The sequence below is a fragment of the Crotalus tigris genome, unplaced genomic scaffold (assembly GCF_016545835.1).
Source record: "Crotalus tigris isolate CLP2741 ecotype Arizona unplaced genomic scaffold, ASM1654583v1 scf7180000021643.52994198:917841, whole genome shotgun sequence".
In the NCBI taxonomy this organism is placed as follows: Eukaryota; Metazoa; Chordata; class Lepidosauria; order Squamata; family Viperidae; genus Crotalus; species Crotalus tigris.
The window spans coordinates 210,248-224,193 of NW_024098611.1; the positions used below are offsets into that span (position 1 = coordinate 210,248).

General features: G+C 46.4%; 1 protein-coding gene across 1 annotated transcript in view; it reads left to right on the forward strand.

Annotated features, from left to right (window-relative positions):
* The window catches only part of CCM2L (CCM2 like scaffold protein), a 29,737-nt gene extending 17,564 nt beyond the window's left edge, over positions 1–12,173 (forward strand). Inside the window, 5 exon segments of the mRNA XM_039318912.1 lie at positions 1,886–2,021; positions 3,547–3,610; positions 8,054–8,200; positions 9,858–9,997; positions 11,690–12,173. Of these exon segments, the coding sequence (XP_039174846.1) occupies positions 1,886–2,021; positions 3,547–3,610; positions 8,054–8,200; positions 9,858–9,997; positions 11,690–11,979 (777 nt within the window). The 3' untranslated portion in view covers positions 11,980–12,173.
* Positions 12,174–13,946: the final 1,773 nt, after the last annotated feature.

The following is a 13,946-nucleotide window of genomic DNA, read 5'->3' on the forward strand; positions in this document are numbered from 1 at the left end:
CAGCAGAAATGCTCACAACAGTGAAAACCTCGGACAGGAGGAAGAGCGTGGCCAGGTGTCTTGCTCGGCTATGGCTTGGGGGGCACTTTTTTTCAGTGCCATTGTAACTTCGAACAGTCACTAAGCGAACTGTTGTAAGTCGAGGAATACCTGTACTTCATCACTTTTTTCCTTTTTTGGGGGGGGTCATCAAGTTTTTGACACCTTGCTAGGCGACTGGTGTTACTCGGATATTGCCATATCCCAGGGGTAGGCAACCTTGGCTCTTTTATGACTGGTGGACTCCAACTCCCAGAATTCCTGAGCCAGCCATGTTGAGGGGAAAGAGAGAAGGTTCCATGCTGAGCCATGCTGGCTCAGGAATTCTGGGAGTTGAAGTCCACGAGCCATAAAAGAGCCAAGGTTGCCTACCCCTGCCATATCCTAAAAGTGGTACAATGGGTGAAAAGGTTGAAAAGCCCTGCTCTAGCTAACAGTCATAAATCACATTCTCCAATTAGTTTGAAATGCAGGCTTTCCACCCAGTTCTTCAACCCGCCATTTCTTATCATCTCTTATTATACAGTATCATTTTGTCTAACTAATCTCCCATGCACGTTCCTCCTCCTCCCCCCCCCAGTATCATCTAATTCTAAAAGTAAAACTTAAAGTAAAGGAAAATGGATGCATCTCCATATGTTGTCAAAGCAAGAACATCTGATGTTAGCAGCGTTGACACAGGGGTTCCCAATCTGTGGGCCACAGCCCACTAAGGTGCCTATTCACAATGGGGCCACATGAGTGTCTGGTTGGTGCAGGGCCCTGCTCACGCGAGCGTCGCAAACATTCAGGCCTTACCCCCACGAGCGTCGCGGGTGCTCTCAGCCCCACTCGTGCAAGCAACGGGTGGGCGTGCGTGCGCGCCTACTCCTCCCACAAAACCATCCCCTCTCTTCCCACTTGCCTCTTTCCTGGAAAGGTGGGGTACACCCTGCCTGCAAACAGTGTTTCTCAACCTCGTCAACTTTAAAATGGGTGGACTTCAAGTCTCAGAATTACCAAGCCAGCAACGCAGGAGACTGTGAGTTCTAATCCTGCCTTAGGAACAAAAGCTGGCTGCGTGTCTTTGGGCCAATCACCAGGAGACGGTGAATTCTAGTCCCGCCTTAGGCACAAAAGTCGGCTGGGTGACATTGGGCCAATCACCAAGAGATGGTGAGTTCTAGTCCCGCCTTAGGTATGAAAGCTGGCTGGGTGACTTCGGGCCCATCACCAGGACACGGTGAGTTCTAGTCCCGCCTTAGGCATGAAAGCCGGCTGGGTGACTTTGGGCCCATCACCAGGAGATGGTGAGTTCCAGTCCCGCTTTAGGCACAAAAGTCGACTGGGTGACGTTGGGCCAATCACCAGGTGACGTGAGTTCTAGTCCCGCCTTAGGCACAAAAGTCGGCTGGGTGACTTTGGGCCAATCACCAGGAGACGGTGAGTTCTAGTCCCGCCTTAGGCATGAAAGCCAATTGGGTGACGTTGGGCCAATCACCAGGAGACGGTGAGTTCTAGTCCCGCCTTAGGCATGAAAGTTGGCTGGGTGACGTTGGGCCAATCACCAGGAGATGGTGAGTTCTAGTCCTGCCTTAGGCATGAAAGCCAATTGGGTGACTTTGGGCCAATCACCAGGAGACGGTGAGTTCTAGTCCCACCTTAGCTATTAAAGCTGTCTAGGTGACTTTGGGTCAGTCATTCTCTCAGCCCCACCTACCTCACAGGGTTGGTTTTATGAGGAAAATAGGAGGAGGGAATCGTGTTGGATAGTTTGACCACTTTTAATTATTTTTAAAAATAACAAAGGCAGGAGACAAGTAAACAACGCGGTAGTAACTCTTTCCCTCCCTCTCACTTCACGCAGGATATGGCCGAGGAGTCCTGCGCGCTGATCTGTCAGGTTTTCCAGATCATTTACGGCGACCAAACCATCGAGTGTGTGGATCGGGCCGGCTACCACTACACCTCCACTCCGAAACGGCCCTGGCTGTCCAGCCGGAGTGAGTCCCCCCCCCTTGCAGGGCTCGAGAACCCCAAAGTTCAGCTGCACCCAGAAACTTCTGCATTCCCGTGAAGTTGGGTGCAGACATACGGGGCGTCCTCAACTTTCAACCGTTCATTTAGTGACCGTTCGAAGTTACGAAGGCGCTGAAAAAAGGGACTTATGACCCTTTTCCCACACTTACGTCCGTTGCAGCATCCCCGCGGTCACGTGATCAAAATTCAGACCGGCTCCTATTTGTGACGGTCGCAGTGTCCTTCAGGGGTCACGTGGATCCCCTTTTGCGACCTTCCGACGAGCAACGTCAATGGGAAAGCCGGATTCACTTAACGACCGTTTTACTATGTGAAAAACTGCGAGGATTCATTTAACACCTACGGCAAGAAAAGTCGTAAAACGGAGCGAAACTGACTTAACACAAATGTTGGGCTCAACTGCAGTTGTACGTTTCGCTTAACCACGGTGGCAAGAAAGGTCATAAAATAGAGCAAAGCTCACTTAACAACGGTCTCCTTTGTGACAGAAACGGGTTCCATTGTGGTCGTAAATCGAGGACTGGGCTGGGGAATTCTGGGAGTGGAAGCCCCGGGGTCAAAGTTGCCAAAGTTGAAAAACACTGTGGGAGAGCGGGAAAGAAATCATTTTCAGGTTGGTCCTCGCCTTATGACCGTAAGGGAGCCTGGAATTACGGTCGTACGTCCTGGACGTTGTTCAGTGGATTACCACGGGACTGCACACCCGCCCCCACAATTTTACATCCGTTTTTGAAGCGGTGATTAAATGAAAGTAAAAGTCCCCACGGTCCATAAGCCTATCCCTTTTATCGAACAAGCATTCCTTGCTGGAAATCAGAATATAGTCCTTGACGTAGGACCAAAATTGGTGTTGCAAAACGAGACGATTGTTGTGAGTTTCTCTCTATTTGACCACCTTTCTTGCTGCAGTCGTTAAGTCAGTAAGACGGTCATTAAGTGAACCTGACTTCCCTGTTTGCTTTGCTTGTCGGAAGGGCGCAAAACGGGATCATGTGACACCCCCTCCCGCGGGACACGGCAACCGTCATATGTGTGAACCAGTGGGCAAGCACCGGCATTTTGATCACGTGACCCTGGGGAGGCTGCAAGGGTCATGAGTGTGAAAAATGGCCGTTAAGTCGCTTTTTTTCAGTTGCCGTTATAACTCCGAACGGTCGCTAAATGGACTCTTGTAACTCGAGGACCACAGAGCAAAAAAAAAAAAAAGTCAGAAATTGCAGTCGCGTGACCGTGGGACACCGGAAAGGGCCGTAAATGCAAGCTGGGTTGTCGAGGGCCGAAATGCAATCGCACAAGTGGCTGTCAGAACTTGGAAATTGGGTCGTAAGTGCCTTTTGGGGTGGTCTGTCATAACTTCGAATGGTGGCTTAGCAACCGGTTGCTAAGCGAGGATTATGTGTACAGAGAGACGGACATTGACTGAAGTTGGAAGATGGAAAACGTGGTTCCTGACCAGCTTCTTCTTTGCCTTGTGGTCTGCCTTCCCAGGTGAGAGCTGTCGGACCGAGGGCACGTACGCTTACGACGCCGACTTCAGTTGCTGCAGCTCCTTGTAAGCGCCGCTTGCGCGACGGCTGGCGAACCGGAAGTCCAACTGGACCGTTGCTTTTCTTTCTTTCTTTCTTTCTTCCTTTCCCTTCCTTCCTTCCTCCCACCCTTCCTCCCTCCCTCCACCCTTCCTTCCTTTCTCCCTCCCTCCCTTTCTTTCTTTCTTTCTTTCTTTCTTTCCTTCTTTTTTTCTTCCTCTCCCTTCCTTCCTTCCTTCCTCCCTCCCTTTCTTTCTTTCTTTCTTTCTTTCTTTCTCTTTTTCTTTCTTTCTCTCCCTTCCTTCCTTCCTTCCTCCCACCCCTTCCTTCCTCCCTTTCTATCTTTCTTTCTTCCTCTCCCTTCCTTCATCCCTCCCTCCCTTCCTTCCTTTCTTTCTTTCTTTCTCTTTTTCTTTCTTTCTTCCTCTCCCTTTCTTCCTTCCTCCCACCCTTCCTTCCTCCCTCCCTCCCTCCCTTTCTTTCTTTCTTTCTTTCTTTTTCTTTCTTTCTCTCCCTTCCTTCCTCCCACCCTTCCTTCCTTCCTCCCTTTCTTTCTTTCTTTCTTTCTTTCTTTCTTTCTTTCTCTTCATCATCTTTTTTTCCTCTTCCTCCTCCTCCTTCTCCTTCTCCACTTCCTATTCCTCCCCTCTTTCCCCTTCTCTTTCTCCTCCTCCTCCATTTCCTCCTCCTCCTTCTTCTCCTCCTCCTTCTCCTCCTCCTTCTTCTTCTACTTTTCCTTCTCCTTCTTCTCCTGCTCCTGCTCCTCCTCCTCCTCCTCCTTCTCCTCCTCCTCTCCTTCTCCTTCTTTCTCCTCTTCCTCCTTCTCCTCCTCCTTCTCCTCTTCCTCTTCTTCCTCCTTCTTCTCCTTCTCCTCCTCCTCCTTCTCCTCCTCCTCCTCCTTTTTTCTCTTTTTGTTTTTCCTCTCCTCCAAAACTAAATCTGCTGGTGGGGATTCTGTTAAAGTGAGCAGGGAATTCCCAGCCGGGCCCCAAAACTCCCTTCCCAGCCCCACCATGACCCAGAACAGAACGGGACAACTTGGCGTGCCCCACTTGATGCCCCCGACTCAGCCTGCCCAAATCACGGTGGGAGAAGTCATTGTGCGACCATTCAACGATTCATCTATTTAAAAGAATGTTTAAACTATTCCAATTTTTTTCCTTCGTGCGTTATTTTGCTCTTCCTTTTGGTACCCTTTCTTTTTTTTTTTTTTATTAAAGAGTTTTATAAATTTTACAGAAAATAAAAGACAATACAAAAACAAAAAACAACATATACAAATAAAAAACAAACATTACCCAACAAAACCCCCCTTCCCCCACCCCTACCCAAACCCCCCCTTCCCCCCCCCAGGGCCTCCCAGAGCAGAATATAGGCTTAATTAAAAAAAAGTTAAAAAAATTTATATTTATAAAAAAAAGAATATAAAATAGAAAATATATATAGAGAGAGAGTTAAAAATTATGAAAAAACTATATAGTATTTTTTATATCAAATTTAAATTGTATGAATTTTATCCATTTATCCCAAACAGCAAGAAATTTCTCTTGCGTTTGTCCCTTTAAGAAAGCCGAAATCTTTGCCATTTCCGCCAAATGAGACACTTTAAGAACCCATTCCTGCAATGTAGGCAAAGATTCCTTCTTCCAATATTGTCCTACTAACAGCCTCGCAGCTGTAATCAAATTTAACATCAATATAACCTCCTTTGTATCACAATCAGTAACTATACCCAACAAAAATAATTGCGGAGTAAATTTTACCCTCCTTCTAAAAATTCTCTGGATATTCCACCAGATCTTAATCCAAAATGCTTTTATCTCTCTGCACGACCACCAAATATGATAATAAGTAGCGTCCATACAACCACATCTCCAACATTTAGGTTGTAAGTCAGGGTACATAAAAGACATTTTTTGTGGATCAAGGTGCCATCTATAAAACATTTTATAAAAATTCTCCCTTAATTTCTGTGCTTGTGTAAATTTGACATTTCTCACCCAAATAATTTCCCAGGTGTCCAATGGAACTGGCTCACCAAAATTCTGCGCCCATCTAATCATACAATCTTTAATGAGTTCCGTTTCTGAATCCAATTCAACTAAAACCCCATAAATCCTCTTAATGTGGGTTTGTCTTTGATCCTTCACTTGCTTAATAAGATTTTCATCTTCTCTGAGAAAACCCACCTTACAGTCCATCTTCCATCCATCTGATAATTGCCTATATTGGAACCAAGAATAAATAATATTTTCTTGTGCTAACTCTTCCCGTGATTTTAACTGCCAGTTTTGTCCATCCCATTTAAGTAACTGTCTATAAGACACCATATCCATTTTAACCCCTCTTTTTATTCCTTCTATTGCATGCCAAGGTATAGCCCATAATGGTACTTTGAAATCACTTTTATAATATTTTCTCCAAACCCTAAGTAAAGAAGTTCTTAAGATATGAGATTTAAAAGCCCAATCCATTTTTTTATTAAATATTAAATAGGCATGCCACCCAAAAAGTAGATTCCATCCCTCTAAGTGAAGTATATCAGAATTTGTCAAATTTACCCAGTCACTAACTAATGTTAAAACCACCGCATCATAATATAATTTCAAATTCGGCACCTTGAGTCCTCCCCTCTCACGGAAATCTTGCATAATTTTAAACTTAACCCTTGGCTTTTTCCCTGCCCAAATAAATTTATTAAGGCCTTTCTGCCACTCAGTTAAATTGATCTCATTCTTCAAAATCGGTATCATTTGGAACAAAAAGAGAAACTTGGGTAGAATATTCATTTTTATCACTGCAATTCTTCCCATGAGGGATAATTGCAACTTGTACCCTTTCTTTAACGATTGTATTCCGCTATTTCTTCGATATGGGTGTTCGCGCTTGTCCTCCGGCAATTTGCCCCGCGGCAAGTTTAGAATTTAGAATAGAATAGAAGCTGGAAGGGACCTCGGAGGTCTTCTAGTCCAGCCCCCTGCTCAAGCAGGAGACCCCGAACCATTTCAGACAAGTGACTGTCCAGTCTCTTCTTAGAAACCTCCAGTTGACCGTGTTGAGTTGGCCACGGCAATTTGGCTGCGGTGCCCAATTGTGACCTGTCCTTCCATCCATCCTGCCTCCAGCTGGTATCTCGGAACGATGGGAACAGTTAATCCAATGCCACTAGAGGGCGCCAGACTCTGGGAAACTGGTTTAGCTCCTCCTCCTCCTGTGCGCGAGAAAGAATTTATTCCTTTCCTAGCCAATTCTGAACCCCTTTGATTTTATTTCACATTTTATCGTATTATTTTATTTTATTAATTTTTTTGTATTAGAGGTCGTCCTGGGCTTACGACCACAAGCAAACCCAACATTTCTGTTGCTAAGCAAAATAGTGAGTTTTAGCCCCTTAGGCGACCTTTTAGGGCTGCCGTCATTAAATGAATCGCCGCACTTGTTAAATTAGTCACACGGTTGTTAAGTGAATTTGGCTTCCCCGTTGACTTGGCTTAAGGTCGCAAAAGGGGATCACACGACCCCCCCGGGGACACTGCAACCGTCATAAATGTGAAGCAGTTGCCAAGTGTATGAATTTTGACCACGGGATCACAGGGATACGACAACGGTCGTAACTGTAGAAAATGGTCATAAGTGAGCTTTTTAGTGTCGCTGTAACTTCCAATGCTCAGCTAATGAACTGTTATAAGTTGAGGACTACCGTATCTTCCTTTATTAATTTATTGACCATTTTATGAATTTATTTTATGATTTTATCTCGCCCTCTTTATTATTTCATTGTGTCATTTCATTTTATTAATTTATTGACCATTTTATGAATTTATTTTGTGATTTTATCTCGCCCTCTTTATTATTTCAGTGTGTCATTTCATTTTATTAATTTATTGACCATTTTATAAATTTATTTTATGATTTTATCTTGCGCTCTTCATTATTTCATTGTATCATTTCATTTTATTAACTGATTGACCATTTTATGAATTTATTTTATGATTTTATCTTGCCCTCTTTATTATTGTATCCTTTTATGAATTGATTGACCATTTTATTAATTTATTTTACAATTTTATCTTGCTGTCTTTATTATTTCAGTGCGTCATTTCATTTTATGAATTTACTGACCATTTTATAGATTTATTTTATGATTTTATCTTGCACTTCATTATTTCATTGTATCATTTCATTTTATTAATTTATTGACCATTTTATGAATTTATTTTATGATTGCCCTCTTTATTATTTCATTATAAGAGACTGGACCGCCATTTGTCTGAAATGGTGTAGGGTTTCCTGCCCGAGCAGGGGGTTGGACTAGATGATCTCTAAGGTCCCTTCCAACTATTATTATTATTATTATTATTATTATTATTACTACTACTACTACTACTATTACTACTACTACTACTACTATTACTATTATTACTATTATTATTATTAAGGCAACTTCCCTTCTCTCTTCCTTCTCGCAGTGACGGCTCCCACGAGACTTTTGAGGCCTACTGCAGTAGTTCCTCCTCCCCTCTGCTACACCGGTCGCATCACAGCCTGGCCACCGCCTGCAGCGGGAGCGACCACAGCAACACCAGCTTGGAACAACTGCAGGACTACATGATGACGGAAAGTCGGGGTTCAGCCTGGGATGGGGGCTGTGGGGAGGCTGGTGAACTCGGGTCCAGGATGAAGCCCGTTGTAGGATTCGCATTCGTTGCACAAGGGGGGGGCGACGTGTCCTGGACTCTGCGTTCAAACCAAAGGGCAGGACTCGGGCTGGCAGTGGTGACCCCGGGATAAAAATCCGCAGAATTCCCCCCTCCCCAAAAAAATTGCCCACTGAAGTGGACGAAGCTAAGGGAACTTGACTTCCTACCAAAAATGGAGCCCCAAATTTCTGGGGCTCAGCGAAACATTTGCTAAATGGGTTTTTGTCCCCTTTTACGACCTTTCTGGCTGCAGTCGTTAAGGAGGTCGCCGCAGTTAAATTGGTAACAGGGTCGTTAAATGAACCTGCCTTCCCCATTGACTTGACCGGTCAGAAGATCAAAAAAGGGGGGGGGAATCACGTGACTCCTGGACTCTGCAAACCGTCACGCGTTCATGCCAGTTGCCAAGCCTCCCAATTTTGGTCACGTGACCACAGAGATGCTGCAACGGTCGTAAGTGTGAAAAACGGTCCTAAGTCACTTTTTCCCAGTGCCGTTGTAAACGTCTAACCGTTGCTAAACCAACAGTTGTAAGTCAAGGACTAAAAATAGGAGAAATAGAAAAACAGTGATAAATATACATGGCAATATAAATATAAATATAGATAATATAAATATAAAATACAAAGTTAAAGTTAAATATAAAGTTAAATATAAATATAAATGATAAGGATTGAAATACTAAATTTATTGACTGGTTTTTCTATAAAGCAGGGGTCTCCAAATTTGGCATCTTTAAGATTTGTGGACTTCAACTCCCAGAATTGCCTAGCCACCCTGCTGGCTGGGGAATTCTGGGAGTTGAAGTCCACAAGTCTTAAAGTGGTCAACTTTGGGGATCTGCCAGCTGAGGAATTCTGGGAGTTGAAGTCCACAAGTCTTAAAGGAGCCAAGTTTGGGGACCTGCTGACTGGGGAATTCTGGGAGTTGAAGTCCACAAGTCTTAAAGTGGCCAAGTTTGGAGAACTGCTGGCTGAGGAATTCTGGGAGTTGAAGTCCACAAGTCTTAAAGTGATCAACTTTGGGGATCTGCCGGCTGAGGAATTCTGGGAGTTGAAGTCCACAAGTCTTAAAGGAGCCAAGTTTGGGAACCTGCTGGCTGGGGAATTCTGGGAGTTGAAGTCCACAAGTCTTAAAGTAATCAACTTTGGGGACCTGCTGGCTGGGGAATTCTGGGAATTGAAGTCCACAAGTCTTAAAGTGATCAACTTTGGGGACCTGCTGGCTGGGGAATTGTGGGAGTTGAAGTCCACAGTCTTAAAGTTGTCAACTCTGGGGACCTGCTGACTAGGGAATTCTGGGAGTTGAAGTCCACAAGTCTTAAAGTTGTCAACTCTGGGGACTTTCTGACTGGGGAATTCTGGGAGTTGAAGTCCACAAGTCTTAAAGGAGCCAAGTTTGGAGAGCTGCTGGCTGGGGAATTCTGGGAGTTGAAGTCCACCAGTCTTAAAATGGCCACGTTTGGAGAGCCCTGCTGTAAAGCAACCAAAGATACAAGGCTGAGGTGGGAGAAGGCCGAGGGGGTCTGGTCGGGCTTTCCCTCCCTAGAACAATCCTCTCGTTTTACCCCACAGTTGCGAAGCAAGTTGAGCCCTCAGGAGATTCAAGGATTTGCCCTCCTGCTCCGTGAATACCGGACGGGTTTGACGGTGGAGAGCTACTGCGCTGGGCTGCTCAATCTCTACGGGGAGAAGCGGAAATTCCTTCTTTTGGGTAAATGCCTCTCTCTCTCTCTCTCTCTGGAAGTGGGAAATATTTTGATTTGCAGAGGGTTCAAGATGGCGACCGTGTGCAATTGGAGTCACGTCTGGTCACGTGACGGCTACCATCGTGACTTTATTTTTACCCCTTTCGCCTCAGGACTCGAGTTCCGTCCTGTCTCACTCACCGACAGCTGTAAAATCGGGTCATATCCCTCTCCTCCTCCTCCTCCTCCTCCCCCCCTCTCCAAATCCCCTCCCTTCTAGAACTGATGATTTTACCTAGTTGGGTCATGAAACGTCTGCAAAAGAACCACCAAGCTCAGAGAGCACCAAGGACCCCACAGCCCTTCTTTCTTTCTTTCTTTCTTTCCTTCTTTCTTTCTTTCTTTCTTTCTTTCTTTCTTTCTTTCTTTCTTTCTTTCTTTCTTTCTTCCTTCCTTCCTTCCTTCCCTCCCTTTTTTTCTCTTTCTTTCTCTTCTCCTCCTCCTCCTCTTCTCCGCAAGCCCCCTCCCTTCTGGCACTGATGAAGTTACCTAGTTGGGTCATGAAATGTCTGCAAGAGAACCACCAAGCTCAGAGAGCACCAAGGACCCCACAGCCCTTCTTTCTTTCTTTCTTTCTTTCTTTCTTTCTTTCTTTCTTTCTTTCTTTCTTTCTTTCTTTCTTTCTCTTTCTTTCTTTCTTTCTCTCCCTTCCTTCCTTCCTTCCCTTTTTTCTCTTTCTTTCTCTTCTCCTCCTCCTCCTCCTCCTCTCCGCAAGCCCCCTCCCTTCTGGCACTGATGAAGTTACTTAGTTGGGTCATGAAACGTCTGCAAGAAAACCACCAAGCTCAGAAAACACCAAGGACCCCACAGTTGTCGTCCTCCTCTTCCTCCTCCTCCTCCTCCATCTCCTTTCTAGAACTGATGCTGTGCCCTAGTTGGGTCATGAAATGTCTGCAAGAAAACAACCAAGCTCAGAGAGCCCCAAGGACCCCACAGCCCTCCTCCTCCTTCCTCCCTCCGTCCCTCCCTCCTCCTCCTCCTCCTCCTTCTCTCCACATACCCCCCTTCCTTCTAGCACTGATAACATTACCTAGATCAGTGGTTCTCCACCTGTGGGTCGGCACCCCATTTGGGGTCGAACGACCATGTCACGGGGGTCGCCAAACAACGCAGTCCGCCATTTTCCCCCCCTTTTCCTTAGCTGTGCTACTCCCTTTTATTCTATTGGCTTTTGAAAGCCAATAGAATAGACTCTCTTGAATAGAGTCTAATTCTATTGGCTTTCCAAAGCCAATAGGAATTGTCCAGGCTGTCTCTGCCCTGCTGAGCCCGCCAAAAGTCCCATTCTGCAAACGGTGCTGCACCAGTTGAGTAGTCCTCGACTTACGACCGGTTGAGTAGTCCTCGACTTACGACCGGTTGGGGGTCGCGGCAGTAAAAAGGTTGAGAATTAGATGGGTCATGAAACATATGCAAGCAAACAACCAAGCTCAGAAAACACCATGGATCCCACATTCCTCCCCCTTCTCTGCAAGAAAAGATCCAAGTTCAGGGAGCATCAAGTCCTCCTCCACAGTTCTCTTCCTCCTCCTCCTCCTCCTCCTCCTCCTCCTGTCCGCATACCCACTCCCTTCTGGCACTGATAACATGACCTAGATGGGTCATGAAAGGTCCGCAAGAGAACCACCCAGGATCCCCTCTTTGCCCCCTTTCCACAGGCATGCGGCCGTTTATCCCTGACCAGGACATCGGCTACTTTGAGTCATTCCTGGAGAGCATCGGCATCCGGGAAGGGGGCATTCTGACTGACAGCTTCGGCCGCATCAAGAGGAGCATGAGCAGCACCTCGGCCTCAGCTGTGAGGAGCTACGACAGCTGGTCCTTGCACTCCGACGCGGAGTCCTTCAATCGCCGGATCGCCAACATCACCCACGACATCGAAGCCCTGGCGGGGGACGAGGAGGAAGCGGGCGCTGGGCCCGGGAGCGATGAAGACAATTATCTCTAAGGCCAGGAAGCCCCCAACCCTTTTCATGGCTAGTATCCCATCTGCCATCCAGGCCTTAAGACGGGTGGAGTTCACTTCCCAGAATTCCCCAGCCAGCAGGCTTTAAGATGGGAGGATTTCAACTCCCAGAATTCCCCAGCCAGCAGGCTTTAAGATGGAAGGATTTCAACTCCCAGAATTCCCCAGCCAGCATGCTTTAAGATGGGAGGATTTGAATTCCCCAGCCAGCATGCTTTAAGATGGGTGGAGTTCACTTCCCACAATTCCCAGCCAGCAGGCTTTAAGATGGGAGGATTTCAACTCCCAGAACTCCCCAGCCAGCAGGCTTTAAGATGAGAGGAGCTGAATTCCCAGAATCCCCCAGCCAGCATGCTTTAAGATGGGTGGACTTCAACTCCCAGAATCTCCCAGCCAGCATCTTTAAGATGGGTAGACTTCATTTCCCAGAATTCTCCAGTCAGCAGCTTTAAGATGGGAGGATTTCAACTCCCAGAATCCCCCAGCCAGCAGGCTTTAAGATGGGAGGAGCTGAATTCCCAGAATCCCCCAGCCAGCATCTTTAAGATGGGTGGACATTTCCCAGAATTCCCCAGTCAGCAGGCTTTAAGATGGGAGGACTTCAACTCCCAGAATCCCCCAGCCAGCATCTCTAAGATGGGTGAGCTTCTACTCCCAGAATTCTTAAGAAAAACCTCCTTGATGGAAGCCTACTTAGACCAGTGTTTCTCAACCTTGGACACTTTAAGATGGGTGGACTCCAACTCCCAGAATTAAAGAACTGCTGGGTAGGGAATTCTGGGAGTTGAAGTCCACCCCTCTTAAAGCAGCCAAGGTTGAAAAAAACAAAACTGCTCTACGCTCTTTGCTTGAAGAGGTTCCTGTAGGGATTGTTTTCTCTTTGTTAATGGCAAATAGTTTTGATTGCTTTCAGTTTGGCTGCTTTGTTAGGGCCTCTTTTGTGTGTCTTTGTGTGTCTTTGAGCCCTTGCAGTTGTGTGGGATTCTCTTCTGTGGGCGGGTTAATTGCACCAGGAAGGCGTTGCCCAAAAGCTTGGAAATATTTCGAAAGAATAAATCCTGCAAAGCCTTTGCAGACAAGTCTAGACAAAGAGATGGAGTCTGTCTACAACAGGGGTCTTCAAACTTGGCCGCTTTAAAACTATGGCCCCCTCATGACTCGTGGACTTCAACTCCCAGAATTCCTCAGCCAGCATGGGGAACTATGGCCCCCTCATGACTCGTGGACTTCAACTCCCAGAATTCCTGAGCCAGCATGGCTCAGCTTGGAAACCTCTCCCTTTCCCCTCAGCATGGCTGACTCAGGAATTCTGGGAATTGAAGTCCACGAGTCATAAAAGAGCCAAGGTTGCCTACCCCTGCCCAAATGCCTGAATTTTGATCACGTGAACGTGAGGAAAAAATATTTAAATATTTAAACCAAGGGTCTTCAAACTGGGCCCTTTTATGACTCGTGGACTTCAACTCCCAGAATTCCTGAGCCAGCATGGGGGAACTATGGCCCCCTCATGACTTGTGGACTTCAACTCCCAGAATTCCTCAGCCAGCATGGGGAAACTATAGCCCCCTCATGATTCGTGGACTTCAACTCCCAGAATTCCAGAGTCAGCATGGCTCAGCTTGGAAATCTCTCCCTTTCCCCTCAGCATGGCTGGCTCAGGAATTCTGGGAGTTGAAGTCCACGAGTCATAAAAGAGCCAAGGTTGCCTACCCCTGCCCAAATGCCTGAATTTTGAATTCTGGGAGTTGAAGTCCACCAGTCTTAAAGCAGCTTACAACAAGCAATTGGCACACCTGTGAAATGGGCTAAGGTCCGTGGACGTTTGTGTGAGACACCCCCGTCCCTCCTGTTGCAAAAGCTGCCTGGTCCTTGAGATCAGCACCTTTTGAAGACCCTTTGACAGCCGTTGGGTCTGGAATTGTACAGGTCGTCCCCAATTCACGACAGTC